This window comes from Emiliania huxleyi (genome assembly GCF_000372725.1).
Source record: "Emiliania huxleyi CCMP1516 unplaced genomic scaffold EMIHUscaffold_78, whole genome shotgun sequence".
Lineage (NCBI taxonomy): Eukaryota > Haptophyta > Isochrysidales > Noelaerhabdaceae > Emiliania > Emiliania huxleyi.
The window spans coordinates 231,236-258,773 of NW_005196163.1; the positions used below are offsets into that span (position 1 = coordinate 231,236).

General features: G+C 66.5%; 8 protein-coding genes across 8 annotated transcripts; 3 read left to right on the top strand and 5 right to left on the bottom strand.

Moving 5' to 3' along the window:
• Positions 1-1,502: 1,502 nt before the first annotated feature.
• Positions 1,503-4,071, bottom strand: EMIHUDRAFT_631899 (hypothetical protein; the record flags this gene model as incomplete). The annotated part of the gene is made up of 5 exons (XM_005760143.1): positions 1,503-2,021; positions 2,237-2,335; positions 2,404-3,118; positions 3,162-3,880; positions 3,976-4,071. The coding sequence occupies 5 exons, from the start codon at positions 4,069-4,071 to the stop codon at positions 1,605-1,607; spliced, it is 2,046 nt and encodes a 681-aa protein (XP_005760200.1). The 3' UTR covers positions 1,503-1,604.
• A 1,750-nt stretch (positions 4,072-5,821) lies between these two features.
• On the bottom strand, positions 5,822-6,718 carry EMIHUDRAFT_218204 (hypothetical protein; the record flags this gene model as incomplete). Its single annotated transcript, XM_005760056.1, has 1 exon — positions 5,822-6,718. One exon carries the CDS (start codon positions 6,716-6,718, stop codon positions 5,822-5,824), a length of 897 nt encoding a protein of 298 aa, XP_005760113.1.
• A 1,479-nt stretch (positions 6,719-8,197) lies between these two features.
• On the top strand, positions 8,198-9,238 carry EMIHUDRAFT_218205 (hypothetical protein; the record flags this gene model as incomplete). The annotated part of the gene is made up of 2 exons (XM_005760057.1): positions 8,198-8,261; positions 8,469-9,238. 2 exons carry the CDS (start codon positions 8,198-8,200, stop codon positions 9,236-9,238), a joined length of 834 nt encoding a protein of 277 aa, XP_005760114.1.
• On the bottom strand, positions 9,234-9,868 carry EMIHUDRAFT_438489 (hypothetical protein; the record flags this gene model as incomplete). Its single annotated transcript, XM_005760058.1, has 1 exon — positions 9,234-9,868. A coding segment is annotated over exon 1 (267 nt), but the record flags the coding sequence as incomplete, so codon positions are not given.
• A 1,307-nt stretch (positions 9,869-11,175) lies between these two features.
• On the top strand, positions 11,176-12,947 carry EMIHUDRAFT_218208 (hypothetical protein; the record flags this gene model as incomplete). The annotated part of the gene is made up of 4 exons (XM_005760059.1): positions 11,176-11,514; positions 11,585-11,992; positions 12,069-12,314; positions 12,384-12,947. The coding sequence occupies 4 exons, from the start codon at positions 11,176-11,178 to the stop codon at positions 12,945-12,947; spliced, it is 1,557 nt and encodes a 518-aa protein (XP_005760116.1).
• Positions 12,948-13,141: 194 nt separating this feature from the next.
• EMIHUDRAFT_438491 (hypothetical protein) lies at positions 13,142-14,466 on the bottom strand. The gene is made up of 2 exons (XM_005760060.1): positions 13,655-14,466; positions 13,142-13,462 (listed from the first exon to the last, which is right to left on the bottom strand). The coding sequence occupies exons 1-2, from the start codon at positions 14,408-14,410 to the stop codon at positions 13,292-13,294; spliced, it is 927 nt and encodes a 308-aa protein (XP_005760117.1). The 5' UTR covers positions 14,411-14,466; the 3' UTR covers positions 13,142-13,291.
• Positions 14,467-20,395: 5,929 nt separating this feature from the next.
• Positions 20,396-21,209, top strand: EMIHUDRAFT_218210 (hypothetical protein; the record flags this gene model as incomplete). Its single annotated transcript, XM_005760061.1, has 2 exons — positions 20,396-20,444; positions 20,611-21,209. The coding sequence occupies 2 exons, from the start codon at positions 20,396-20,398 to the stop codon at positions 21,207-21,209; spliced, it is 648 nt and encodes a 215-aa protein (XP_005760118.1).
• Positions 21,210-23,633: 2,424 nt separating this feature from the next.
• On the bottom strand, positions 23,634-25,295 carry EMIHUDRAFT_438492 (hypothetical protein). The gene is made up of 3 exons (XM_005760062.1): positions 25,137-25,295; positions 24,683-25,018; positions 23,634-24,572 (listed from the first exon to the last, which is right to left on the bottom strand). Exons 1-3 carry the CDS (start codon positions 25,281-25,283, stop codon positions 24,270-24,272), a joined length of 786 nt encoding a protein of 261 aa, XP_005760119.1. The 5' UTR covers positions 25,284-25,295; the 3' UTR covers positions 23,634-24,269.
• Positions 25,296-27,538: the final 2,243 nt, after the last annotated feature.

Here is a 27,538-nt window from a genome sequence, read left to right on the forward strand (position 1 = left end):
TTTTTCCAGATCACCCGGTAGTGGGATGAGCCGGGAGAGATTTTTAGCAATACTAATCTGAAAGTTGTACGGATTCACGACGTGGGGGGTTAGTTGTGGGGGGGTACGTACGGCGTGGGGGGTTAGTTGTGGCACTATAGCAGTCCAGGCAGCCGTCCGCGTCCGGGTAAGCTGAAACGAGAAATTTGATCTTCCGGGTAATCTCAAAGAGAAAAGTTAGCCGCCGGGTAATCTGGACGAGGAATTTGGCCGACCGGGTAATCTGACATGAGAAAAGTTAGCGGCCGGGTAACCTGGAAACGACATTTCGCCGTGTTGGGTAAGCTGGAAACGACATTTTTTGATGAAATTGCGCTGAGCAGGAAAAATATCGTTGCCGGGTAATCTGGACGAGAAATTTGGCCGACCGGGTAATCTGACATGACAAATTTTAGCGACCGGGTAACCTGAAACACGAATTGTGGGAGACTGGGTAAACTGGTTTGACGGAAATCGCGCTAAGCAGGAAAATATCGTTGGCCGGGTAATCTGCGAGGCGAATCTCAAAAACCGGGTAATCTGAAATTTATCCTTTAGGGAAAATAGAGAGGAAAAGAGAGGGTGCTGTAGAGAAAAAAGGAAAGGAAAACAGACGGGGTGCGAGAGGCAAACCTGGCCGAGCCCAAGGCCCGTTGCGCGTGGGTGAGCGGTGTGTGTGTGTGTGCGCGCGCGCGCGCGCGTGTGTGTGTGTGTGTGTGTGTGTGTGTGGTGTGTGTGTGTGTGTGTGTGTGTGTGTGTGTGTGTGTGTGTGTGTGTGTTGTGTGTGTGTGTGTCACGTCACTGCATCCTCTGCCGGTTTCCCATTTCGCCTGTCTGCGGCGACCACAGCGCTTGCAGGAGGTACATGCGAGCTTTTCTAGCTTTTCGAGCTCCCGGTTGCAAATACTCGCCTTACAGTCCAAGATGGCGGCTCGCGCCCCCAAGCATCCATGCTCTGATGTGTCGCTTGGGTCGCCTCTGCTGCTGTGTCTCTGTCTTAGCCAGATATCGAGAGCGCGCGACGACAACCAACCCCTTACCCTAACCCTAACCCTAACCCTAACCCTAACCCTAACCCTAACCCTAGCCCGAAGAACCCAAAGCGTTCACCGAGAGCTCGTGTTGACGGACCGCTGATTCCGCCATTTGGTTTCGGCCCAAACCGGACCATTCTCTTAGGAGCTGCACAACGGCTTGAACGCTCTCTGGCCCTAACCCTAACCCTAACCCTAACCCTAACGATGCCAGAGCCTTCGAAATTAGTCGAACTTGTGAAATTTTCAGTGAAACGGGGGCGGCCGAAACGTTTCATGTGAAATTCACATGAATTCACATGTGAAAGTGAAAGTGTGAAAATTCACTCACGAACCCTGAGTATGCCGAGTTTTTTGCTTTTGGGGGCGGGGCGCATCTGGCATCTCGATCTCGCGCGCGGCGGCGCGGGCTGCCCGTGCGAGCGGGCGCCGGCACCTCGTTTGGCCATTGGCGTGTCCGTTTTTTGTTTATAGAAGAGGGCGGGACGGCCGCTTCTGACGAACACCCCTCCTCTTTGCTCTCGCGAGCGTCGAGGAGGTCGCGTGACCGTCTCAAAGACTCACTGAATACGATAAAGCAGGGTCTCCCCGACCCCCGTCGCCCAAAGCTGCGCCAGCTGGGCCCGCGCCCGCCTCCGCCTCGGCGCCGCACGCCTCGAGCAGCCCTTGGCTGAATGGGGTCCGCAGCAGCACGTGGCACGCGCACTGCATCGTCGTGAGCGCGTAGCCCTCTCGCCCGCCTGCGAGCTCGGACGGCAGCAGCTCCGCCACCAGCTCGAGCTCGGAGGGCAGCACCGCGACGCGCGAGCGCAGCACCACGTACACCGTGATGGGCAGCAAGTCCTCCGCTCCGAGACAAGGCGCGCCTCGCTCGCCGTCGCTGCCGCCGCCGCTCGCCGCCTCGTGGAGCGACGCCGAGTGCTGCGCGCCGCTCGCAACCTCCTCGCACACCTCGAGCAGCACGCGCGCCTAGCGAGGCGGGCCCTCGTGGTCGTGGCTGCCCCAATAGCCCCCCCCCCCCCCCCCCACCCACCACCCACAACTCCCCCCCCCACCCCCCCCCCCACCCACAAAACCGCCCCTCCCCCGCACGCCGCGAGCTGCACCCCGCTCCTCCTCCGTCGTGGCGCGCCCGTGCAAGCTCCTCTCGAGGCAGTCTCGGCCGATCGCGTGCCATCTCGCGCCTTCTCGCGCGCGGTGCGCACGTGCAGCAGCGTGCGCAACGTGCGGATGGCGGAGGCGTACGGCAGCCGCGTGTCGGACAGGTCGGCGAGCCGCATCGCCTGCAGGAAGCTTCCAGGAAAGTGCCGAGAAGGCTCCGGCAAGCTCTCGGAGAGGGCAGCCGCATCGCCTCGAGAGCCGCGCGGTCGGAGAAGACCTCGGGCGGCATGGCGCAGAGGGCGCGAGGCAGCCGCAGGTCGAGGGGCAACACCGTCCGCAGGGCGTGGCAGAGCTCGGCCAGACGGCTGACGCTCTCGGCCTCTCGCGCGGCGTACAGCTCCGCGAGCACGCGCCAACAGCCGCGCACCGCCGCCTCCTCCACCGCCTCGAGGACCTGCCTCCGCCACCGCGCGCTCTCCCACACCACCGCAGGCAGCTGCGCCGCAAGCAGCACAGACAGCTCCTGCAGCTCCCGGCGGAGCGAAGCGATCGCCGCGCCCGCCGCGCCCGCGCCGCCGCCCGCCTCGCAGCCCGCGCCCTCCGCCGCCGCCGCCGCATCCGCCGCCGCCCGCGAGCGCCACAGCAGCCGCCCGCCCGCCGCGGCGCCGACAGCGGCCCCCGCCGCCACGCCGACCACGGCGCCCGCCGCCACCCCCGCCACCGCACCCGCGACCACCGTGCGGGTGCCTCCGCCCGCCACACCCGCCACATCCGCCCCGCCCTCCCCTCTCGCCCCCTCGCCCGCCGCCCCGCCCGCCGCGCCACCGCCCGCCGCCCCTTCGGCGCTGCCGCCGGCGCTGCCGCCGCCCGCCGCGCCGTGCGCCTCTGAGAAACGCGCCAACGCGCGGGCGAGAGCGGCGCCGGCCGGGCGGGACGCGTCCGTCGCCTCGAGGAGAATGACTCGCCTGTGGACGTGTCTCGGACAGGTCGTGATGTCGTGTCGTGGACGCGTCCACCGCCTCGAGGAGAACCACTCGCCTCAGCGCCTCAGCGCCGAGCTCGCCCGCGGCCGCCTGCTCGGCGCGCGCGAGCCACGCCCGCTGCTCGTCCGGCGACAGCGACGCCGCACCCCGCACCCAGCACGCCGCCTCGCAGCGGCCATCGCCGCAGCCAAGCCCGCTGCAGCCGCCCTCGCCGGCGCCGACGCCCTCGCCGTCGGCGGCGCGCGCTCCACCGGCGCCGCCGGCCTGCGCAGCGTCGCCGCCGGCCGCTACCCTCGCGGCAGCCTCCCGCCCCGCCGACCCAGCTTCAGCCGCAGCCTGGCAGCCCGCCGCAGCGTCCGCCCCGGAGGCTGCTGCTGCTGCAGCTGCTGTGCTGTTCAGTTCTCCGTCCGGGGCGGCGGCGCCACCGGCCGGCGCAGAGACGTAGCCTCCCGCCGCCGAGCGCACCACCGCCGTGATGGCGCGCGAGACGTCTCCAAACGTGTAGCCTAATGGCGAGACATTTTGCTCATCGGACACAAGTGTTGAGCGGCCATTCTTCCGGAGCAAGGGAGAGAGGCCTTCGCGGCCGACGACGCGGCCGGAGAGCTCTCTCCACGAGCGGCCAGCGGAGCCCGCCTCGCCCGCACGCGCTGCGGACGACGCCTCGGGCGCGGCAACGGGCGCGCCGGCCTCCGTCGCAGCGCCGTTCAGAGCGAGTAGCAGCAATTCACTCTTCTGGAGCACCTGCGGGGCAGCGGGGAGATGGTCGGGCAGGCATCAGGCCGGGCCCAGGGCGATGTGCAGCGCGTCGCCGTGTCGAGAGAGGGCGTCTCGGCGACAGGACCCGCCCTCGCCCTCGGCCATTGTGGCAGCCGGGCCGCAAAGCGTCGGAAGAGGTCCGGCTCCGCCTGCTGCGGATGGCATCCAGAGCTCATCACGTTCGAGGCCGGCGAGTCGAGCAGAGTCGGACGGCTCAGATTGGTGTGGGGAGTGCAGTGTGGTGTTCATTAGCTCCGAGTAGAGGGGGCGTCCTGCAGTTAAGGGGAAACCCGGTACGCGGGGCTAACCCTCGGAGACCTGTGTTTACTTTATGGCCCTTTCCCTGCGAACGCGCACCCCCGGGGCTAGGGCTCTCTTGCCCGTAACCCGATACCGATCATCCGGCCCGCTGGGTGCGCTCCTCAGCTCCCCGGCCCTGGATGTGAGGTTGATGACTGCACTCCAAGTGCTCCAAGAGGGAAGTTAGAGCGAGACGTTTCGCAAAAGCATGCGCGACCCTGCCTCTTTGCGCCGCTCGTTCGCGGCTGCGGGAGACATGGCCGCCGATGCGGCTCGCACTCGCTCGGCGGTACCGGTAGGGCCTCCGTCCCATAGAGGGAGGACCGAGAGGGGCTTGCCCAGAGCGGAAGGTGAGGAGACCGCGCCGAAAAGCGTTACTAGAGACCCGTGTTTACTTTCGTCTTTACGGCCCCCCCTCCCTGCGAACGCGCACCGCGCCCAAGATCTTGCTCGTAGCCCGTCCCCGAGCATCCCGGGCCTGCTGGGTTTCTTGGCCCCCCGGCCCTGGATGTGAGGTTATCGACTGGATTCCAAGTGCTCCAAGGGCCCTGGCAGCGAACTGAGGCGCGAGTGGGAAGTCGCATCCGCAGCAGCCGCTGGCGCTGAGGACGCTTTCACTTCTACATGTGGCGCAGCTACACACTTTATGCGAGCACAGTTCAGCAGCATCAGAAGAGGGAGGGTGGCGAGGTTGAAGACGTCGTGGCGCACGAGTCGAACCGGGTCCACGGAAGGCAGCCCCTTCGCCTTGCGCGCCGCTGGCACCGCCTTGCCACGCCGCCACCCAAGCACCGCACCGGTGAACGACAGAGCAAGCGTGAGCACCGGGGCGGTGTTGCTGTAGAGAGAATGCATTCCCGGCGTCGCCACCGATTCCGCGCACAGCGCACAGAATACGCACGGTGGCCACGCCTGTATTCGCCGGCTTCCACTCTCGGCCCACCGCTCCGCGCTCCGCGGAGCCGCACAAGTCGTTTGAGGGGATCGCTACTTTACGTGGATTCGCCAAGTTTCGCCGAAAATTTCAGCTGTGAAGGACTGGGTGGGGGACCTTGGGTCGGAGGTGCCTTGAGCACTTGAGCAGTGCGGATAGGATCGATTCCGTATGGTACGGGACCCCTCGATCGTCTCGCCCTCCCTCGCTGAGAGTGGAGTGTGTTCATTGGGGGGGTCACATAAATAACAAACAGGTGCACGCTGCTGAAGTAGTGTCCTCCCCCCTCTCCATCGTCTCGCCCGCTGCGGCTGCGCTGCCCGGTCTCGCCGGTGCCCCGATGCCCGAACAACCCGCCGATGCACGAACGTCACCGCCTCTACTTTACGCGGTCGGTCGGAGAAACGAGAAGAGGAGAGCGTTGGGAACTAACCCTTGCAGACCCGTGTTTACTTTACGGCCCTTTCCCTGCGAACGCGCACCCCCGGGGCTAGGGCTCTCTAGCCCGTAACCCGACACCGATCATCCGGCTCGCTGGGTGCTTCTTAGCTCCCCGGCCCTGGATGTGAGGTGTTGAGCTTGAGGATGACTGCACGCCCCGTCCAAGTGCTCCAAGTGCGTTTGAGCGGCTCGGGAAGTCGTCTTAGTGTTCTCTCTCGAAAAGCTTCCTCTCGAAAAGACACTATGGGACGCTAGAGCTCCTCCTTCCTCCTCCTCCCCGCGCCACCGTGCTCGGCCTCCTCGACGTCCGGCGGCTCCCCTGCCTCAACCGCCCGCGCCCGCCGCACCTCCTCCGCCTCCCTCGACCTCCACTCGGACGGCGCCGGGTAGCGCTTCCGCCAGGCGGACGCGTGCGCCTGCCCAGCCTCCCAGCGCAGCTCCACCAGCGCGCAATTCTCAAACGCGTAGTGGCCGTCCTTGAAGCCGAAGTCGTCCACCGGCAGCCCGAGCGCCGTCTGCACGAGCACGCGGTTGAAGGCGCCGTGCGCGACGACGAGGCTCGTCGAGCCGCCCGGCGTCGCCGCGACCAACGCAGCCCACTCCTCGGCAGCCCGCCTACAGCTGTCGCCCACGCTCACGCCACTCGCGCCCGCGCTGGCACAGAGGCCGAGGCAGCCGCGCCGCTTGAGGTCAGTGAGCGGAGCGTGGCCGTCCTCCTCAAACGAGAAGCCGTCGGGGCGCGCCTTCCACTGCTCCCAGCGCGGATCGCTCTCGGCGAGGTCGCTGCGCAGCGAGCCCTCCCATACCGTCAGCTCGATCTCGCGCAGGCCCGGCCGCACCTCCGCCGCCGGAAGTGGCGCGCGCTGCGCCGACTCGATGCCCGCGAGCGTCTGCCGCGTCCTCCGCTTAGGCGAGACAAAGACGCGGTCGACGGCAAGCGCCTCTGAGGAGGCGTCGACCCACGCGCCTAGCTTCTCCGCCTGCTCGAGGCCTGTCTGCGTGAGCTCCGACTCCAGCCGGCCTTGTATCCGCCCCGCCGCGTTGTAGTTCGTCTCGCCGTGCCGGACGAGCAGCAGGCGGCACGAGGCCGGAGCGCTCGCCGCCGCGACCACCGCGCGGGTGAGCACGAGCGGGATGAGTGGTCGCATTTGTGTTTATGTCCCAGCAAGAACCCTCGCAGAGGACAGGCTGGGCAGGCACTACAAATGGCACAGCAGGGTTCCAACTTTTTCCGGGGTATGGTATGGTACCTCGCGGCTGAGTGTCTTGTGGTTCTGTGTGTCGCTCCTGTGTGACCGTCATCGCCCGTCTAGCGTCCACCCATACCGCGTTGGTGTCCCAGTCGTTGGTCGGACTGTGTTTCGCCTTCCCATCAATCAATCGCGGCCCAAAGGGGTAGGGGGTATGGTACTGCCCGCCCAAGACTAGCCCTACCATACCCCCAAGCAGGTCTGCCAGCAGGCGGGGGGGTATGGTCTTGAGTTGGCATGCGCGACCCTACCATACCATACCCCGGAGTGAGTGAGTGAGTATTCTTGATACGAAACCACGACGACACACACCAGTCGACTCGCATCGGTTGCCTCCATGAACGGCGGAGCTATTCTCGCGTCCACACCACACCTGGCTCCAACGTGGACACGCCCATAGCTGGGGACACTACTAGGTCACGCATGGCATCAGAAGTTTTATCTCTGGGCCCCGAAAGGCATCTCTAGCAGCGTCGTTACGCATGCGCCCTCCCCTCCTGGGCGCATACGCCTCACGTCTCGACAGAGCGTAAGCCCTTGGCGTGTGACGAGACGAGTTCTTCGCCATCGCAGCGAGCAGCACCCCACTCGCCGCAGCAGCCGGAGGCATTGCCGCAGCACTGTCTGCGCCGCAGTCCCGCACCCGTCGACGAAGCTCCCCCCGCGGAAGACCGCGCGTAGCGACGCCTTGACGATCGAGATGAGCGCGCTTTAAGCTCGCCCACCTACTGCCCCTGAGAGTTGGTTACCGAGTGGGATCAGCTCCCCCCCTTGGGATCGAAGCCGCCACACCTCGCACCCAACATCCCAGGCGGGATCAGAGAGAGACTCCGCACCGGACACCGCCCGGGCACAGACCCCCTACCCGTCGGACTACGCCTGGACCCCTCACAGAGCAGCCCACGCACAGGTCACGCATCGGCAGATTGGACACCTGGTTCAGGCGCGGACAGCACACACTGGTCACAGTTGCATAGCCCTGCCGGGGGGGACGAGTTCGCAAGGTTAATATTAAAGAATACAAAACACACACACACACACACGCGCGCGCGAGACGTGCAGACAGGGTTGCCAGGTGAGAGCGAATGGCGCGGTTCACGCCTCGCACGACAGAGAGAGAGATGCGCTCTGCATGAAAAATCTCTCTCGCTTCCGAGCTCTCACGCCGCGCGTAGGGCCCCTACCTAGGGGCCTAGAGAACACAACCCCCTCTCCCTTTTGTCCCAGTAAGCTAAAAGTACGTACATGTACATGTGCATGTGCATGTGACATGCACATGCACATGCACAGCGTCGTCTACTCTACAAAAAAGAATTGCTCCTACTCGAGTCAAAAGAATTCCGCGCCACACGCACTCTGCCGACAGCTCTTGCCCCCATGCCCTTCTCGTCCGCGCTCCTGCTCCTCTCCATCGTGGCTCACGGCTATTCGCACGCGCCAGGTCCGGTGCCGGGATCGCGGCCGTGCAGACGCGCCGTCCGGCCCTCCGCATCGGAGAGCGCCGGCGCCGGCGGGCTCTCGGAGGACGCCGTTGCCGCCAAGCTGCGCCGGCTGCGGGGGAGAGGGCGTGGGCGTGGCGCGCCTCGCCGCCCGGCGCCGCCCGCGCACTCGGCCTCGTCCGGAGCGGGCGCCAGCGGGCTGCCTGGAGCGCTCCCGGCGAGCGTGCCGGTGTGGGCGGTGCCCGAGTCGCTGCGGCTTCCCGGCGCGGCAGCCGTCGAGAGCCACGGGCGACACGTCTCCCTCGATGCGCTCTTCCCCGGCAGCGGGCTCGCCGACGCGTGGGACGAGCGCGCGAGCCTACGCACTGCCGTGCGGCAGGCGCTGCGGGACGACCTGATGGCTCCTCTGCTGCGCGGCGTGGGCGGGCCGAAGCGGGCGTGCGCTCTCTCGCTCGGCACGGCGTGCATGGTGTCGTGGAGCAACGCGCTCGCTGCGCACGCCGAGGGCAAGGTCGACTTTTCCCGCTTCACCGCCGCCTTTGCCGACCACGGGGTCCGGCTGAGCGGCGAGGCGTTTATTCGCTCGCTCGGCGAGTTGTGCGGGGCGACGCCGCACGGGTCGCTGATCGACATCATCCCGCTCGACCGGCGCGTGGCGCACAGCTGGCACCAGGACTCGGGCCTCCCGCGCGACACCGTCCTGCTCGGCTTCCCGCCGCGAGACGGCTACGAGGGCGGCGGAGTCTTTTCGCACTGCGTGCAGCTCAGCCACCCGCTGCGCCCCTCCGCCGGCGACGAGCACGGCGCGGTGGTCGAGTACGAACGGCTGAGCGACCCGCCGCCCGACCGCATTGACGACGCCTTTGTGCTGCGGCCGCTCTACTCAAAGGGGCGCGAAGTGTGGGTCAGCAACGACGCGCACCACCTGCACTCCACGCCCGACAGGCAGCTGAGAGAGGCGGTGTGGAGGTTCATGTGAGAGTATACACCATTTGACAAAACGGGGGGGGGCTCGCGCGCTGAGCTCGCGGGTCGCGCGTGCCGACACCCGCCCCTCCCGCGCGCGCGCCGTGGGCCCGTGCCGAGTGCCGCCCGCGCCGCGATCTGCGCCGAGCGCGTATGTGGGGTTTGGGGCCGGCTCTCTCCCTCCACTACACACAGGTTGCGCGGCTCTCCTACACGCAACACACGTCGATGCCGGTGAGCCGCTCGAAAGCAGTGATGTGCTCTTCGGCTGTCCCATTGAAGGCGGCGCGCTTCTCGATCTCGATAAGCGCCAGTTTAGTGCCGAGACCACCCATGCGTGCGTCACACCAGCGGGCCTAAATCAGAGCACAGTGGCTACCTTTGAGCTGGATGGAGCGCGCGGCTGCTCTGAGCGCAAGCGCCGAAACATGAACCACGAGTGGAAAAGCTCGCGGAGCAGATGCGGATCAATCTGCTTGTAGGCGCCGGCGCTGCCGTACATCGAATCGACCGCGTCGGTGAAGGTCTTGGCCAGAGTCATAGCGTCGTCGTTGGATGGAAATGAAAACGGCCCGGCATCGTCCATCGTAGACGGCGAGCGGGGCGAGCGCCCACGACGCTCTCGAAATGAGGCTGTTGGGGCCGGCCCCAAACTTCCGCTGGTTTTTTTTGGAAAAAGAATTTTAAGCACACTCGCTCGCACGACACTAGGCACGGGACTGGCGCGCACTGGCACTAACTAACACAGGTACCTGGGGGAAAGAATGCAATGATTTCAAAAGAAAGGGGGCGCCCGCCGCCCCCGGGTTTTTTCTTGGGTGTAGTTGTGAGTGGGTCCTGGATGGAATGGAGCGCGCAACCAGTGAGTGGAGAATTTCACGAGAACGCCTCCCTCGCACCTCGCACACTGACTGACTGACTGGGCACGGGACTGGCGCGCACTGGTGCTGACACAGACACGGCACAAACGGGGTACACGCGCCCAACTTCAAATCCGCCTCCGGGTGTGCGCGTAAGAGCCACATATGGGCGATACGAGACTTGTAACTGAACAACGGTAAAAGCAAAACAGGATGGGTGTCCCGGTCCTGCAAGTCCTACAACCCGCTCCTCGTGCCGGGCGGTCGCCCCTGCTGAATGTCTCTGTGGTTGTTCTGACCTAGGTACCCGCGAATGGCGCAGGACCTCGCGCTGCAGCAGTCACTCCTAGCCCAGGGGCAGTGGCAGGCCGTAGAGCTGTACGGCCTGTGCGTTCCCCGCTGCCCCAAGGTTGGGAAACCGGAGGCGATCAGCGACTACGGTTCAGACGAGGGCAGCACAGACGCCAAGGCGGCCGAGTGGCGCGTTCGCATCTCCACGGCGCAGGTATTCAACCGCTGCATCCCGCGAGTCGACAAGCGAAAGTCGAATTATGTTCGGTGCGCCTCTCCCTCCTGCACAGAGGTGTTCGGGCCGGAGTCGGAACGCTGCAACACAAACACGGTCGACATGGGTGATGCTGTCGTCGAATTCGGGAACCACACGTGGACAATCCAGACCAGCGAGGAGGCGTTTGAATGCGACCGCGAGGTGGACATGTCCGTGACGAGCATGGCCAAGCAGGCCAACTCGGGTCTCTTCCTCCCGCTCCTGCTCGACTACCTCTCCACAATCGAGGCGAGCTTGTGGAGATCGCGATGGGCTACTTGGCACCAGATCCTCGTCGACGTTACAACCCACCCTCCTGGCTGCAGGAGCTCATGCATGTGTTGCACAAGAATCGACGCCTCATCGCCATCTGGGGCTTCGCCGTGCCACTCCTCATCGCCATGGCTTTCCTCCTCTTCTTCCATCTGTTTGCTGGCGCCCAAATCTCTCTGCTCTGACTGCCGTCTCGGGGATAACTCACTTCCGTGTGCTCTAGATGTCGCCGTATACCTCGCTCTCGCCACCCTGCTTCTTGCGCTCGGCATGTCGACCGCGGTGTTTGCCTACAAGGGCGGCCTCTTTACCAGCATATCCCACCCGTGGCTCGAGAGCGCAGCGGAACGCACCTCCACGACGCTGGCACGGAGTGGCATCACGCTCCAGAGCACCTTCATGCAGAGGACTCTCGAGGTGGACGAGAGCGTGCAGGAGACGTGCCGAGTCTTGGCGTTCGTGAGCGGGGTGCTGATGCTGGTGGTCATCCTCTTCATCTCGCTCTCGTTCAAGCACATCAAGCGGACAACGGCGATGGTCTCGGAAGCCACCAGCGTCCTCCGCAATTCTCCAGGCCTCACATCGCCCGACCCCCGAACGACCATAACTGTATGCCGTAGCCATTTCTCCTCCTGCTGCAGGCATGGTGCTTGTTCCACTCGCCTCGTACCTCGCGCAGCTCGCGGTGCTCGCTGGCTGCGGCACTGTCCTGGCTTACATCTGGACCGACCCCACCCATTCATACGAGGCGACGCTGAGCTGGGCGGAGGAAGCGGCGCGGCGCCTCAATGGGACAGCAGGCATACACTTCCAGGTGGACTCGGCGATGCTCTCCTGGCTGCCCGTTTACGAATCGGGGTACGTTGCCTTTTGCGGTTTGTGGACGTATTTCTTTTGCGAGACGATCTCCACCACCGTCATCTCGGGCTGTGCCGTGTACTACTATTTCATCGACTCGGACACCGCCGGACATCGTGACGAGCGCTATGAGGACAACCAGACGAATCTGGTCACCCTCACGCAGCTGCGTCAGGTGTGCTCTTGCAACCTTGGCACGATGGCCTTTGGCTCCCTGATCCTCGCGCTAGTGGGGGCGAGGGGCTGCCGCTCTGGAGGCGGTCGCCCGCGTGCACGTGTGAGGGGAAGAGCGGTGGACCCTGTAGGCGCTCCGCTCCATGCTCGAGCTGGTCGATCGCGTCGCGCAGAAGGACTACGATGAGGTCAACTGCGTGCTGAGCTACACGCTCAAGTGCTGCAAGTGCTGCCTGCTCTGCTTTGAAAAGTCGATCAAGTTCCTCACTTCGTACGCGTACACCTTCGTCGTCCTCGAGAATCGCGGCTTCTGCTCTGCTTGCTTCATGTCGTACAACCTCCTCTCGGAGTACGCGGCCCAGGTCGCCATAAACCAGGTGGGTGGGGAGCCTCGGCCCCGCCCGACCGCTCCGACTCCGAGATGACAATCCCTATTGGCGCCACAGGTGGTGTGTATCGGCCTCTACTGGATCCAGATCACGGTGACGCCGGTCGTCTGCTTTGTGTGCTCCTACAACATCATGACTGATACAAACAACGACGGTGAGATCGACGCGAGCAGCAACTACGGTCCTCTCGTGGTCAGCGGTGCCATCGCCACCATCGCCTTCCTGCTGGCGCGCGCGTTTGCGGCCGTGTACGAGCAGACTGTGACGGCGCTAACGGTGTGCGTGCTGCACGACATCGACGAGTACGATCCGCCCTTCATCTCGCGCCGGCTGTACGAGGCCTTTGAGCTGGAGCCAGATTGGGAGGAGTTCCGCGCAAAGGGCCTCGGCCGGCAGCGCCGCCAGTACCGTGGGGAAGGGCTGGGCAAAGCGGATTTGGAACACGAGAATAGGGGGCCTGGGGACCAAGACAGGACGCCGGACCGCTGGTGGGCGGGCGTCGCAAGGAAGAAAGAGTCTGAGGCAGTGGGTGGCGACGCCGACGGGGAGTCGCGGTCGGAATATGAATCTGCCGGGAGTGCCCGGAGCGAAGCAGGAGGCGCCCGCGACGGTGTAAGGTAAGGTAAGGTAAGGTAAACGTCTCCACACACACAAAGTGGTGGGGCAAGGGGGGGCGACCCTCGCACCATCTCCACGCCCGGGACACGGGCAGGAGCCCCACGGTGTACAAGGAGAGAATGATGGCGTAATATAGCTACGGCTTTAATAAATAATAATAGACCGCACCGAGACGTATGTAATACTAGTGCCACACGGATCACACCAAAATGTTTCGCTTAAATTACGATCACCCTCCTCCCCCATCTGCTCATTATCTCCCCGATAAATGGAACACGCTATTTGACACACGATAGAAGCGAGCCGCAGGCCTGAGCCGACCCGTCTCAAAATTGCGGCGCAGCAAGCTACTGCGGGATGAGGGGCAGGGCCACGGCGGACTCCGAGGCGGACAACTCCTTTGGCGGCGCCATGCCAAGGAAGGGGTCGCGCCTGTGGCGATCCGACTTGATGGGGCTCTTGTCGACGTCGGCGGCCAGCAGCCACGAGTCAGTAATCCCACCTTCTTGCTCGAGCACCTGCCAAACGCGCGAGGAAGTTTTTCCTCGCGGTGGGTGGGTGGGCGGGCGGGCGGGGGGGGGGGGGGGGCAACGGAGCTCGAGGGGTGGTAACAGATGCGCTGTCGCAGCAGCAGCACGCGCGCTCTCTGTCAAGTCTCTCCCTCTCCCTCCCCCTCCCCCTCCCCCTCTCCCTCTCCTCTCCGTCTTCACCTGCCGCAGCCGACGCACAAAGGTCTTGTAGAAGCCCTTGAGCACGGAGAGCGAGAGCTCGGCGCGGCCGCGCAGCAGGTTGGCGAGGTCGTCGCGGTGGATGGTGAGCGTCCAAGCGTCCTCCTTGCCGACGGCGGTGTACTCCCAGTGCACGTCCGCGATCAGTCCGGTATTGCCCAGCGAGTCTCCCGCCGTCAGCTCGCGCAGCAGCACCGGGTCGCCGCCCCGGAGCGGCTTGCGCCAGAGCTCGAGCTTGCCGCACGCGACGATGATGAGCCCCGGCGTGGTGGGCTGGCCCTGCTCGCACACGATCTCGCCCGCGCTGACGCGCGCCTCGACGGCGATGTCGGCGAGGTACGGGATGAAGCGGCGGTGCACGTACCGCAGCAGCTTGACTTGCCGCATGAGCCACGCGCGCTCCTCGCGCGTGAAGGCGATGCGCGCCCGCTCGCGCGGCCGGTCGCCCTCGCCCTCCACCTCGGGGGCGACGAGCTCCGACTCGCCCGACACGTCCTCCCCAAAGTCTTCCTCGGGGCTCTCCTCCACCGCATCCAGGGAGCTCCGCTCGAGCGCCTCGCCGCCGTCGCCGCCAAAGCCGCCCGCCAGCTCGGTGAGCCGGGCGCGAGCCGCGGGGCTCTCCGGCGGCACACTGATGCGCACCTCGGCGGAGTCCCTCGCCGGAGGCAGCATCGGCGCACCCGCCGCGGGGGGGCTGACGGAGCGCGGCGCCTCGCCCATGACCGACGACTGGCGCATCGGCTGCTTGCCGCCCCCGTGCGAACGCGAGGGCGCGAATGTGACGAGGGCGCGGAGGAGGGAGAGGGCAAACTTGGGCGGCAGCCGCAGCATGAGGGACCAGACGTCGCCCGGCCGCAGCACCAGCAGCTTCGACGCCTCCTCCGCCCTGCACGGCAGCACCGGAAGCTTCTCGTCGATGCAGCCGAGCTCCTGGATCGTCTCGCCAGAGTGGTACACCTTGACGCCTCCGTCGGACCGCACGCGGCTCGCGGCGCCCTCCACGAGGAAGTAGGAGGCGCCCGCCCGCGTGAACTCGTCCCCCTCCGCCACCTCCACCTCCACCGCCCGCTGCCCGATCGCGGCGACGTGGAGGGTGAGCACGCCGCGGAAGACGCGCGAGGAGCGCAGCAGCAGCACGCGCTGCGCGAGCCCGGTGGTGGGCGGCGGCCCGATCGACTCGACAGCCTCCTCGGACGACTTTGCGCGGCGCGCGGCGCGCTCCTCGTCCAGAGGCCCCTCGTCCGAGATCGACCGCTTGATCGCCTTGGTCGGGTCGACCGACAAGAGCATCTCGCTGCCCGACGCCGTCGCGTGCGTCGAGCCGCGCTGCATCGAGCGGCGAGGGCCGACGCTGCCGCCAATCTGCGACTCGGGGACCTTGGTGCTGCTCTCGAAGGCGTCGGCGGCGGTGCTGCCGCCGAACTGGGAACCGACCGAGCCGTACTGGGACGCGGACGCCTCCACAGCGGCCACCGGGCTGGCGCTGCGCTGCGCCTGCCTTGTGCGCGCGCGCGCCTGGATGAGCTGGGCGGCGCCGCCGCGGCCCGTGGCCACCGAGAGCCAGCCGCAGAGCCCGCCCAAGTCTTGGCCGAGCGGGTCACCGCTCTCGCTAAAGTACTGGACAATCCACGGCTTGGAGGGGACGCCGCCCGGTGGCAGCCGCAGATCGCGCACCTGCGCAAGCGGGTTGGGTGGAGGGGGTGGGCTACGGGGCTGGAGACGTGGATGCCCGCGCGGCTGGACTGACAGCGTGACGGGGCTGCTGCGCAAGTGGCGCCGCCCGCGCCTGCGCGGCGAGCTTGAGCTTCTTGTCGAGCGCCACTGCGTCGTTCAGCAGCGGCATCACGAGCGAGGAGAGCTTTGGCGGCAGCGTCGTGTCGAGCACCTCGAGCGCGGCGGAGACCGCCTTGACGTCGTCGCTGCGGAGGGCCCGCCACGCGGCGTACACCTTTGAGGGCGCGATGCCGCCCCCCACCGGCGACGCCCACAGCATCGAGAGCTTGAAGAGGCGCAGCCGCTGCAGGTACAGCCGCTCGCGCCTGCGGGCGCGCCGTGGACGTGTCTCGGACATGCCCCCGGAGCGGCCGCCGCGGGTGCAGCGGCTCGCGCGTGTAGTCGACGGCGAGCTCGCGCAGCGCCGCGGCGGGCGCCGGGCCGGCGCGGTCGAGGTCGAGGCCGAGCGCGTCGGCGAGGTGCGACGACAGGTCGCGTGGCAACGGTGGCGGCGAGGGCGCCTGCAACCACTGCACCACCGCGAAACCGCGCAGCAAGTTTTTGGCCTGCGCGTGCACCTCGTCGTCGAGGGCGTCGTTGCGCGCGCCGGCGGGCCGGCGGCTCCACAAGTGGAGGAGCGCGTCCAGCAGCTCGTGCACTACCTACGTGCGCAGGGTGGCGGCGTGAAGGAGGCGCCGCGAGCGATCCGCCGCCGCGCCGGCGCAGCTCGTCCTCGGGGTCGTGCAGCGACGCCGAGAGCTCGAGCAAGCTCCCGGAGAGCGCGCCCGTGGTGTCGCACTCGAGCAGCAGCTCGCAGATCCCGCGCACGCGGATCGCGCCCGCGTACGAGGCGGACGGCGAGGTGGAGAGCCCAATCTCCGACTCGCGGCCGCCGCTGCTGCTTGTGCGCGCCTCGGAGATCACCTGCCGCAGCCGCTCCTCGGCGATCTGGAGGGCGAGCCCGCCGACGTAGTCGCCGCCGTGGGCGATGAGTCCGGCGAGCGCGACCTTGGCGCGGTGGCTGGTGTACGAGTCCTCGGCGCACGCGATTGCGGCCTGCAGCAGCTCCTCGAGCCGCGGCGAGTCGGCGAGGAAAGGGCGGAGCAGTGGCAGCGCGGCGCGGCGGACAGAGTGCGACTCGGCGTGCAGCAGCGTGAGCAGCGACTCGGTCGGCAGAATCTCCTCCGGCAGCGCGCGCAGCATGTTGATCCCGACGCGCTGGTCCGCCTCGCGGGCGCCAAAGCCACCGTCGGGCGGGCTGGCGCCGCCGGCGGTCGCGAGGGCGTCGTGCGGGCTGGCGGCGGCGGCGGCACGCGCGGCGGCGAGCCGCCCCTTGAGCCGCGTCAGCCGCAGGGCGATCGCCATGGCGGGGCCGGGCTCGCGCGCGGCGAGCTCCTCCCACTCCGCCGTGAGCTGCGCCACCTCCAGCTCGAGCGCCTCGGCCTTCTCGGCCGGCTTGGCCTTTTTCGGCGTGCGGTGGAGCGACGCCTCCTTGTGCGAGGCCTGGCGCGACGCAAGCTTCGGCAGCGAGAGTAGCTCCTCGTCCCCGAGCGAGACGCCGCACAGCTGCTCGAGCACGGAGATGGCCGTCGTCGTGAGCGAGCCGAGGCCGACGCCCCAGCCGAGCCGCAGCAGCGCCGCGGCCGCCGCGCCGCGAAGGCTCGCCTTGCGCGACTCGAGCAGGCGCGCGAGCAGCGGCTTCGCGTCCATCAAGCGGCGCGTCCCCGTGGCGAGGATCGCGTACGCCGTGGCGCGCTCGGTCTGGTACTTGTCGGCCACCTACCGGACGCGCGCCTCGTGGCCGTGTCCTGGACACGGCTCGGTGGTTGCTCGGTTCCTTGGCGGCCACCTCGGCGCGGGTGAGGCCAGCGCCGCGGGCGGGCGGGCTCTCCTCATAGTCGAGGCGGTGCCGCACAAAGTCGAGCAGCCTCCGGTGCGAGAAGCGCGCGGGCGCCTTTTCGCACAGCCGGATCACCTCAACCTGAACCTCTGGCGCGAGCGACTCGAAGCCGGTGAGCGGGCTCTCGAGGAAGGTGCGCCACGCAGCGTCGGGCAGCCGCTCGCCCATCCCGCGCAGGATGTAGAGCTGCACCTGCGGGGCGTGCCGCGGACGCGTCGCGCACGCGCCCCCCCCTCCCCCCCCCTCCCCCCCCGGGACAGAGCTGCGCCTGCGGCGGCGCGCTCTGCAGCTTCTCGAGCACCATGGCCGCCATCACCGGGTCGATCTCGATCGTGCCCTCAAAGTCGACGAGCCCCGACGAGCCGTACTGCCTCGCGCGGTCGGCGTCCTCATCGAGGACCAGCTCGCGCCGGTCGATCTGCGCCCACATGGCCGCGTGGTACATGCGGCCGGACGAGGCGCAGACGACGGACGACGCGGCCGCGACGGCCGCAGAGAGGAGCGCGAGTGCGCGCAGCTTGTGGTCGCCGACGAGTATGACGGAGACGACGCCGATGCAGAAGGCGGTGCACGAGCCGGTCATCTTCTTGACGGTGCCCTCGATGATCGGCTTGGCGCGCACCTGCATCTCGCGCGGCGTGGCGATCCACAGCAGCGACTTGGTCGAGTTGTTGATCGACCAGCGCAGAGTCAGGTCGACGAGCCGGCCGAGGAACGCGGCCCACACTAGCGGCACCTGCGCGCGGGGAAGAGAGGGGAGGGTCGGCGAGGGGAGGGCGCGCACGCCTCGGCGGCGCCGCGTGCTCGAGAAGACGGAGACCGGGCGCCGGTTGAGGCCGGGATCGAGCACTCTCAAAAGCGGGCAGGCCTCCGGTCTCCGGTCGCGAGATGCGGGGCGCCGAGTTCCGCATCTAGGGAGGGGATCCGCGGCGAAGGCGAGGGCCGAGACGCAGAGCGAGACGGGGCAGATGAGCAGCGTGGTGGTGATGCCGAGCGCGCGCATCATCGGCGAGTTGAAGACGTTGAGCACCGACGCAGAGAAGCCGGCGGCCGCGTAGAGCTGGCCGGTCATCGCGACCATCTCGTCTGTGGACAGCACGCTCGCGAGGAGGACGTTGTACTGGTACTCGACGATCGTCTTGCAGAAGATGATGCCGAACGTGTTGATCGCGAGCGCGACGATCATCGGCGAGCGGTAGATCGGCTGCTGCGCCGCCCGCTGCGAGTCGTCCGCCTTTTGCGGGCCGGCCGGAGAGGTCGTCGGCGCCGCACTCGCGTCCTGCACCTCCTTCTTCTTGCCCTCGCGGCCCTCGTCAAAGTCCTCGTACCACCACGCCATGTGGTTGGGCCAGAGCGACGCCAGCAGCAGCAGCACCTGCACGAAGAGCAGCGCCGTCGAGCCGAAGGTCCTCACGAGCGGCGCGATCGCGAGGCCAGCCGTCATCGCGCCGGTCGAGCAGCCGAGCTGGATCAGCCCGAGCAGCCGCTTGGCGGCGTGGCCGGTGAGGGAGCCCTGGGCGAGGGAGGAGGACTGCATCATCAGCAGCATCGGCAGCAGGTCCTCCGCGAGGAAGAGCATGTACGCGGCCGCGATCCCCAGTGCCGACCCCGGCGTGCTCATGGCAATCGGCAGCGGTAGCAGCAGCAGCAGCGCGGCCGACAAGAGGCAGAACTCGTAGTTGACCTTTGCCGCGCGCTTGCCCTTGGACCACTTTGCAAAAACGGGGCCGATCCCGATGACCGAGAAGCCCGAGATGAACATCACGATGGGAAGCTGCGCCGCCCCAGCCTTGGCGATGAACATGGCCGGCCCGATGTTGCGGCCAATGGTGAAGACCGCGTTGGCAAGGTGCGCCTGCAGGCCGAGCCAGACGCACGCGCGCGCCTCCTCCTCCGACTCGACGCCCAGGCTCGCGCCGAGCGCCTCCACGTACTCCTGCACGATCCCCAGCACCCGCCGTGCCCCGCCGATTGCACCCGAACCAATGCCAAAGCCGACGCCGCCCGAGCCGGAAGCGCCAGCCGGCGTAGCCGGCGTCGGAGACGCGACGGGGAGGAGCGGCTCCGCGAGATTCATCGCGGGGCACGAGTTGTGTTGAAGAGCCGACAGGCGGCCGAAAACGCGATGGACGCCTGGGTTCCGGCCCTAGCCAGATAGGGGGTCGGCCCGGCCGCCCCCTAGTCTTGCGAGGGGTGGCTGCTAACCTCGCGTGGGTAGGAGGTGCTCTGCGAACTGCCTCGCGCGAGGGGCGTGTGGCATCTCTCGCGAGTCTTGGAATAGTCTTCCCTGACCCCGCCCCCGCCGGCCCGCCTGCCCTGCCCGCCTGGCCGACAAGATCTCTTCACCTTCTCATTGGTTGAGTATAGGTACGAGAGGGGTGTGGCATCTCTTGCGGGTCTTGCCAGGGGCGCCTACTAACCTCGCTTGCGCGGGGCGTGTGGCATGTCTGAACGGACTCGTGAGGGGCGCCTGCCTACCTCGCTTCGTCGAAGCGGCGCTTCATACCCACACCCACCCCGCCGCATTCGTCGCCGGCGCGCGACACGTTCCCGTCGGCCGGACTGTCCTCGCCGAGTGCGTGCCGCTGAGGCGGGGGACGCACTCAGGGACAGTGCCGGCGGGACGCGGCTCGAGAGGCGGCTCCCGCGGAGGCACGGCTGGCACCCGTGGCGCGGGGCTCGTCTTCGGAAAGACCAGGATCGCTCTACTGGCAAACTTCTGGCTGACACGCGCGCCCGGTCGAGCCTTCGGCGGGCGCGCTGCGGTCGCACGCCTACCCAAGTCATATGCCACGGCGTGCGATCTAGATTCAGCACACGCGCCTCTGCTCGCAACCACTCATCCAATGAACTGTCGTCACCCATGAGTGCGAGTTAGGGCTAGCGGCTGGCCAATAGCCTGTGAGGAGGGCGTCCATAGACACCTCACAAGACCCCACACACGGTCTCGTCCGTGCCTTGCGGCCGGCGACGAGATTGCTAGAGGCGGAGCAAGCGTGCTCTAGCCTCACACGTTCGCCCCTGTCGCCTGTCTGTGTTGTTGTGCTGTTGTTTGTCTCTTGGCACCTTGGAGTGCTGGGGGGGGCGACAGGGGGGACGTGGCCTGAGTGATGTGTACGCCCACTCAGGATGTGTGGCAGCCCGCTGGCTGTGTGTCTTGTGAGCTTGTTTGTGTCTGTGTGTCGCTCGTGCGTGTCGTCATCATCTGTCCAGCGTCCACCCATACCGCGTTGGTGTCCAGTCCGAGCCTGGCTGTTCTTCACCTTCCTACATACATACATACATGACTCGCGCCAAAACGCCCTACCTACCTACCTACCCCCAGGCCGCGCAGCGAAGCGAAAAAAGACGAATATAGGGGGTACCTACCTGAAGCGGAGACGGACGCCAGTGGAGCGCTTCCCCGCGGGGGCTGCTGAGGGAAAGAAGCCGGCCGGACGGGACAGCAAGAAGCCAGCAGCCGCGTCAAAGCCTAAGGGCAAGAAGGGCAAGGTGGGGGACAAGGCGGTGCAGCCTCAGATCAACCTGCGGACCGGCAAGCCATACGTGCGGGGGGGGCCCTACACCAAGAAGTCGGACACGATCCACGGGCTCAAGGCTGGGGCCAGGAACTCGAACCTGAAGGAGAAGACGACGGCGCAGGCCGCCAACGTGACAGTGGAGGAGCTTGCTACGGAGAGGGCCGATGCAATGCTGGTCGAAATGCAAAAGGAAAAACTCGAGAAGCAGCTGGCGGACGCCAAGGCGGCGCTCACAAAGCTCAAGAGCGAACAGGAGGAGGCCGAGAGGGAGTACCAGTCCAGGATGTTGCAGGCCGCGAAGGAGACCGCCGAGCAGCTCCGGGCCGAGTTCCAGCGCGGACTCGAGATGGGCGCAAGGCTCGTGTCGGGCGGGATTACTGCTGCCTTCCCCGCCCCACACTAGGTGAAGGAGGCGAGGCGGCACTAGATGGCGATGGGCGGTGAGGACAGGAACTGGACAGAAAGAGAAGCGGCGAGGACTTGCCCGCCGAGCAGAACAACACCGCGCCCCTCCCTCGCTCGCCCCACCGCTCTCCGCGCGCCGCGAATGGCGCAGCAGCGCTATTCGCGGCGACGACTCGGCGCTTGTCCGGCGCCGTGACCTTGGTATGCGTGTGTGAGAGATGTCTAACATGTTTTTATGACATCTGGGGTCGCACGGGGTCGATTGTTGCTCACGCGGCTCCCCGAACGGCCGTTCCGTCCCGCCGACCCCCGAACGGCGAACCGCGCGTTTCAGCAGCGGCGCCAGTTCGACCGTGCCACGCCACTGTCGGACCGTGGCGACTTCGGCGCGGCTTTTTGGGCTCAGGCCGGTCAGAATACACCACTAGCAGGTGCTAGGTACCCTCACAGCCCCTCGCTAGGCTCAGGGGGCGCCGCGAGGCGGCCGAGACGCAATTCGCAGCATATAGTCAGACGGAACCTGTTGCAGGGCCCTCTGGGGCGGTCAAAACCGGACCTACCTACCTATTGCATAAGTAGGGTGTCACCGTGGGGAACAGACCCCCTATCTGGCTAGGAGCCGGAACCCTGTGGTGGACGTCGTGCGTGAAACCTCGAGAGTAGTTTGCAACTTCACAATCCCCACACTATCTTCCGGCTCCTAGCCGGATAGGGCATAGGGGGTCTGTCGACACTGAGTTGCGCCAAAACGCCCTACCTACCTACCTACCTATTGCGGGCGCCAACCGCCAGGCTCCGTGCCCCACCTACCTACCTATTGCGGGGCCGCGCAGCGAAGCGGAAAATACCCGTTTAGCCCTCTGTGAATAGGCTCCGCGGGCGCCGCCGCCGCACCCGTCTCGGCTGGCGTCCCAGCCGCAGGCGACTCGTCTGGCATGGCCCGTTCGCGGCTAGCCGTCTCCCGCGCGAGCGAAGCGCTTTTTTTTCAATGTATGTGGCTCTTACGTACATTCCCGGAGGAGGACTGCTGACAGGGTTTGCGATGAGGAGTGACCCGAAGGGTTTCTCGGGGTTAGTGCACCACTAACCGCCTCTGCAAGAGCCACTGCGACGGATCGGGCTCATACTAGCACCCACCTCGCGAGCCGACGTTCTGGCTCAACGAGGCTGCTGCTGGCACTCGGGGCCGACTTTCTGGCCCAGCGAGGCCGCTGCGGGGCACACGGCGGCACGGGTCACTCCTCAACACAAACCCCGACAAGTGTTAGAGTTGTTTGGTATTGCTAAAAATCTCTCTCTCTCTCAAACCCCGTCGAAGCAGCAGGAAGTATGGAAAGGCGGCGCTTTTTAAACCCCTCCCCCCAACACCCCCACCCCCACCCCACCACCACCAACCACCTACCTACCTATTGCGGGGCGCTCTGGGGCGGTCAAAACCGGACCTACCTACCTATTTCATAGGGGCCAGCCAGAATCAGACCCCCTATCTGGGTTGGAGCGGAACCCAGTCGTTTGTATATGGCCGGCCTGCTGCTTGTGGCTCGCAAGTGCTTCGCCTCGCTGCGCTTTTGGCTTCTCGGCCGCTGCGTGAGCGGGAGGCGCTCGATCCTGAGCACGCTGCTGCAGTCGCGCCGCCGCACAAGCAGGATCTTTGTGCTGAGCTCTAGCGGCGAGGAGATGCGCCGCTCCTTCATCGCTGCGTGGGCCTTTGCCTCGGGCGGCGAGGAGTGGCTCGCCTCGACCGCGCAGGTGGTGGACGGCTGCTCGTGCGTGCTCCCTCACGCCGAGCACGCCCTCCACCTCTCCTCCGTCGCGCTCGGCGCCGCGGGCGTCGCCCGGCTGAGGAGAGAGCTCGACCGCGCGCCTCGCTCGCGGCTGCTGCTGCTGGTGGATGTGGGGCGGCACGACGCGCCCTCCGCCCGCGACCTGACGATGCTCGGCTGGGCGTGGCGGCACGCCTTCCCCGCCCTCCCCGTCGAGGTGTCGCTCCGCCCGCGCCTCTCTCCTCCCTCGCCCCGCCGCTCCTCCCCGACCTGCCTGCTCGGCCCTGTGCAGGTGGTGCAGCACATCGGCAGGATGCTGGCGCCCGGCGAGCTGCGCGACGAGCACCGCGTCTTCATCGACCTGATACGCTCGCTGGCGGCGGACGGCGCCACCTCGCCCCTCTACGTCGTCCTGTGCTACCGTGACGCCGCTTTCGAGGGCGGCGGCTACCGGCCAGCTTCGTGGCATGGCACCCCAGGGAGTCGCCACAGGCCGCCTCAGTTGTACCTGCCGCCGAACAACATCGCTGCCGGCGGCGGCGAGCGGTCTCCGCGGTCGGCGGCGTTGCTGCTCAACCGCGTGCGGCGCCGCTTCGAGGAGTGCGCCGAGGCGGAGTGCGACGCGCTCCTCGCCGAGGGAGTCGCGTCGGCGCAGAGGGCGGGAGGCACCCTTGTCGCGACGGCGGCGCCCCGCTCTCGGATGGTGATCTTTGCGCCGAGCCTGGTGCGGAGGGCGGGGAGGCGCGGGCTCGACGCCTTCTTCAGCGCGCTCTCGTACCAGCTGCTCACCGCGTCCTAGCTGCTCACCGCGTCCTAGCGTACGGTTGGTTGGCCGTCGAAACAGCGCTCACGCCTCGCCACGGCGCAGCGGGGATGTCCCGGGCGGTGGAGAAGAAGCGGAGGAGTACGCCGGAAGGGGGCGCGGGTGCGGTGTGCAGCTCGTCGCCGAGCTCGCTTTCCGCCGCGCGTCGAGTTTGATTTAGCACATGCACATGTACATGTTATGATGTATTTAAAACGCGGATCGCGGAGGTAGAGGAGAGAGAGCGCGCGTCGACGTCAAGACACAGGAGAAACCTCACATCCCGCCGGCGCGCGCGACATCTGGGCGCGCGCGCTGCGCGGGGCGGCCAATATACGCTACAGTGTTGTATGAGAGCCAGGAGAGGAGCAGGCTCGAGGGCAAGAGTGCAAGGTACCGCGCGGCGCCGTACCGGAGCCTCGCGCGGCCCTCCGCCCGAGCACGAGCCCGCTGAGTGACACGGGGTGTGTGGTGCAAGCTGCTGCGGCGGACATCAGTAGAGCGCGAACTCCTTGCCGGGGACGGGCACCTTGGCCAGCTCGGCGCGCATCGTGTCGATGGTCGCCTTGTAGTCCTCGGTGTTGAAGATGGCGGAGCCGGCGACGAAGTTGTCCGCGCCAGCCTCGGCAACCTCCTTGATGTTTGCCGGGCCGACGCCGCCGTCAATCTCGAGCGAGATGTCGAAGCCCGACTCGTCGATCATCTTGCGCGCCTCGCGCAGCTTGTCGAGCGTGCCCGGGATGAACTTCTGGCCGCCGAAGCCCGGGTTGACAGACATGAGCAGCACGATGTCGACCTTTGGCGGCAAGGACGAGGGGCGGCGGTGAGGCGGCGCCGGGCAGCGCGGTGCGGATGGATAGCCGAGTGCGGCGGGGAGTGGGTGGGTGGAGCGGGTGGCGGCTCGACCTTGTCCATCACGTACTTGAGGACGTCGAGCGAGGTGGCCGGGTTGAAGACGAGGCCGGACTTGCAGCCGGCGGCGCGCACGAGCTGCAGCGACCGGTCGACGTGCTCCGTCGCCTCCGGGTGGAAGGTGATGAAGGAGGCGCCCGCGTCCGCGAACTCGCCGATGATCTTGTCGACCGGCGAAACCATCAGGTGGACGTCAATCGGCGCCTCAATGCCGTACTTGCGCAGGGCGCTGCACACCATCGGGCCGATGGTCAGGTTGGGCACGTAGTGGTTGTCCATCACGTCGAAGTGGACCGTGTCGGCGCCAGCAGCAAGCACATTCTCAACCTCCTGCGGGTCGCGCCGAGGTACGCGGTGGAAGAAAGAGCCCGAGGCGTGTGAATTTCAGGGCCGGCTGCTGCGGTGGAGGTGCGGTGCAGCGTCGGAGCTGGCGAGAGCAATCTCGCGCCTCTCCGAGGCGAGCAAAGTCAGCCGAGAGGATGGAGGGCGCGATGGTGTACTTCGACGCCATCCGGACGCCGGAGCGCGGCGCCACGGGGGCGGCGGCCCGGCCGCCGAGCGTGAGCCCAGTCGTCGCCGCGAAGGAAGCGAGCATCGACAAAGATCGCTCTCGGTTAGGCAACAAAGAATTCTTCGCCCAGGACAGCAGCGACAAACCCAAAGTGCGAGCGGATGGCGACGAAGATGTCGGAGAACCGGGGCCCTGTTAGCTCACCAAAACCTGTCATTGCCATCATCTGCAGATCAGCCGCGTAGTCTGGATCAAGGCATGCCCAACCCTCCTGCATCAGCTTGTCGTCTAGGGCAAAGCGCGCCTTCCGTTCTCTGAAGACAGCGTCTTCGCAACAGTCTCGCAAACCCCCCAAAATTGAAGTCGACCGCCCAAAGCTGCCCCCCCCCCGCAAACTTTAAACCTCCATAAACATCATTTTGCCAGGGCTCCAGGCCCCAAATGACGTGTGAGTGTTAGAGTTGTTTGGTATTGCTAAAAATCTCTCTCTCTCTCTCGGAATAACGAAAAAAAACTCACTAAGCGCCGCTACAGGTATTTTCGGGTTTTACCCGGGTTTTTTGGCATTTCGTCTGCTTGCTGACCACTGAACAACAGTGTAACAACAGTAACAAACAGTAACAGCTTGGGCTGGGGAGAACACTTGAACAACGTTGAGGATCTCAGCCAACAATAGTGCAACTGTTAGGCCCAAGGCAAAGTTACGGCTCTAACGTTTTGACATATCATACAACCCTAATTTCTTACGTCTCTCTTTCTTTATGGCACACCGCGCTCCGCGGGGGCTTGCAAACATCATTTTCACACATCATGCCGCATGTGTGCTCTTCCTCCCTCGGTAGGTCACCCGCAGGTGGCGGCTCCACGGCCGCGCGTCCTCATCCGCCGGTGGCAGCCTCGTCCTCCCCGCTCGGACGTCGCGCGCGGCCGCCGCCGCGATCGAGGCGGCGGAGGCGGCAAAGTAGGCGTGCGCGGCCAGGAACTGCTCGTCGCCCTTGAGCGAGTGCACGTAGATGGTCTGCCGGTCCCATGGCGGCGCCGAGTGCGGGCAGCCGGCCGCGCGGAACGGCTCGACAAGGAGCGAGCCGTCGGCGCAGCGCGGGTGCGTGGTGTAGCGGCCGAGCGTCCAGCGGCAGGGCGAGCAGCGCGAGCCGCAGGCGTACGCGTTGCTGCCGCGCCGGCCGCGGTGCAGGAAGGCGCGCACCTGGCGAGGCGAGGCGAGGCGGGAGCGAGTGAGGCGAGGCGAGGCGGGGGCGAGGCGAGGCGAGGCGAGGCGAGGCGACGTGGGCGTGGTGCGGGGCAAGGGCGGGCGGCGCCTGCATGTCCTCCCCGAACGGCAAGCCCCGCGGCAGTGAGGTCGGCGGACGGAGCCACTCGGCGGCGCTCGACGCGCCCCTCCCGAGCGCACCGCCGAGCCACCGCACCACGTCGCCCGACAGCGCGTACAGCGGGCCGCAGAAGGCCCACTCGGGCGCCGCCGCGCCGCCGTCGTCTACAAAGCCAGAGAAGGCGGCGAGGGCGGCGCGCGCGGCGAGGAGGGCGGCGGGAGACACGACCGCCTTGGTGCCGCGGGTGGTGCCGTTCGGCAGCAGCGGCGCCACGCGCCGGCGCAGCGTCGGCCAGGGCCAGTGGGCGCCAAAGTAGCCGTCGGCCGGCTCGAGCAGCGAGAGCTCTCTCCACAGGTTGGCGACGACGACGTACGAGTCCGCGTCCGCCTTGACGACCCAGGAGTAGCGCCGTGGCATCCGCTCCGCCACCAACAGGAAGTAGTCGAGGTTCTTGCCGCTCTCCTTATTCTCCCGAGTCCCATTCAGCAGCAGGAGGTCGCCGTGCGCCGCCTGCTCCGCCAGCACCGTGACGCCCGCACCAGCACCCACCACAAAGCGCGCGTCGACCGCGCCCGGCGGCAGCGAGTCGAAGCTGCGGAAAATTGTGCGCCGGATGAGCGCTCGGCGCTTGGTCATCGCCGCGGTGACAAAGATGCCGAGTAGGACCGGCTTTCCCGAAGCGCGGCCGTGCGCAGCCGCTGGTGCGCTCATGGCCTTGCCGGGATCTCGAGCGGTGCGCGAAGTAGCTTTTCGGAGCGGGCGTTGAGCGAGGGAGCGAAACACGATGGTCAGAAGCGTCGGTCGGCGCGAGCGAAAAAAAAATCGCACGCGCCGAAAAAAAAATCGCCAGGAACACGGGTGAAGAAACAAAGAAAGGACTAAGAGGAGTCATGCGGCAGGTGTCAACCACATGCCAGGTGGCGCAGGGGCAGGGCTGACAAGCCGTTGTCGCGCTTTCACATACCAAAAGAGAGTTGCCTGATCGGATCAGGGTTCGCGACACAGCGCTCC

Excerpts from the sequence above, each read along its gene's own strand:
- EMIHUDRAFT_438491 (XM_005760060.1), bottom strand. The coding sequence starts at position 14,410 with ATGCGCCAGTCGTCGGTCATGGGCGAGGCGCCGCGCTCCGTCAGCCCC. Across the intron at positions 13,463-13,654 it reads TTGTGCGTCGGCTGCGGCAG|GTGCTCGAGCAAGAAGGTGG; the intron begins GTGAAGACGGAG and ends CGCGTTTGGCAG.
- EMIHUDRAFT_438492 (XM_005760062.1), bottom strand. The coding sequence starts at position 25,283 with ATGCTCGCTTCCTTCGCGGCGACGACTGGGCTCACGCTCGGCGGCCGG. Across the intron at positions 25,019-25,136 it reads ACTTTGCTCGCCTCGGAGAG|GAGGTTGAGAATGTGCTTGC; the intron begins GCGCGAGATTGC and ends CGCGACCCGCAG. Across the intron at positions 24,573-24,682 it reads TCAAGTACGTGATGGACAAG|GTCGACATCGTGCTGCTCAT; the intron begins GTCGAGCCGCCA and ends TTGCCGCCAAAG.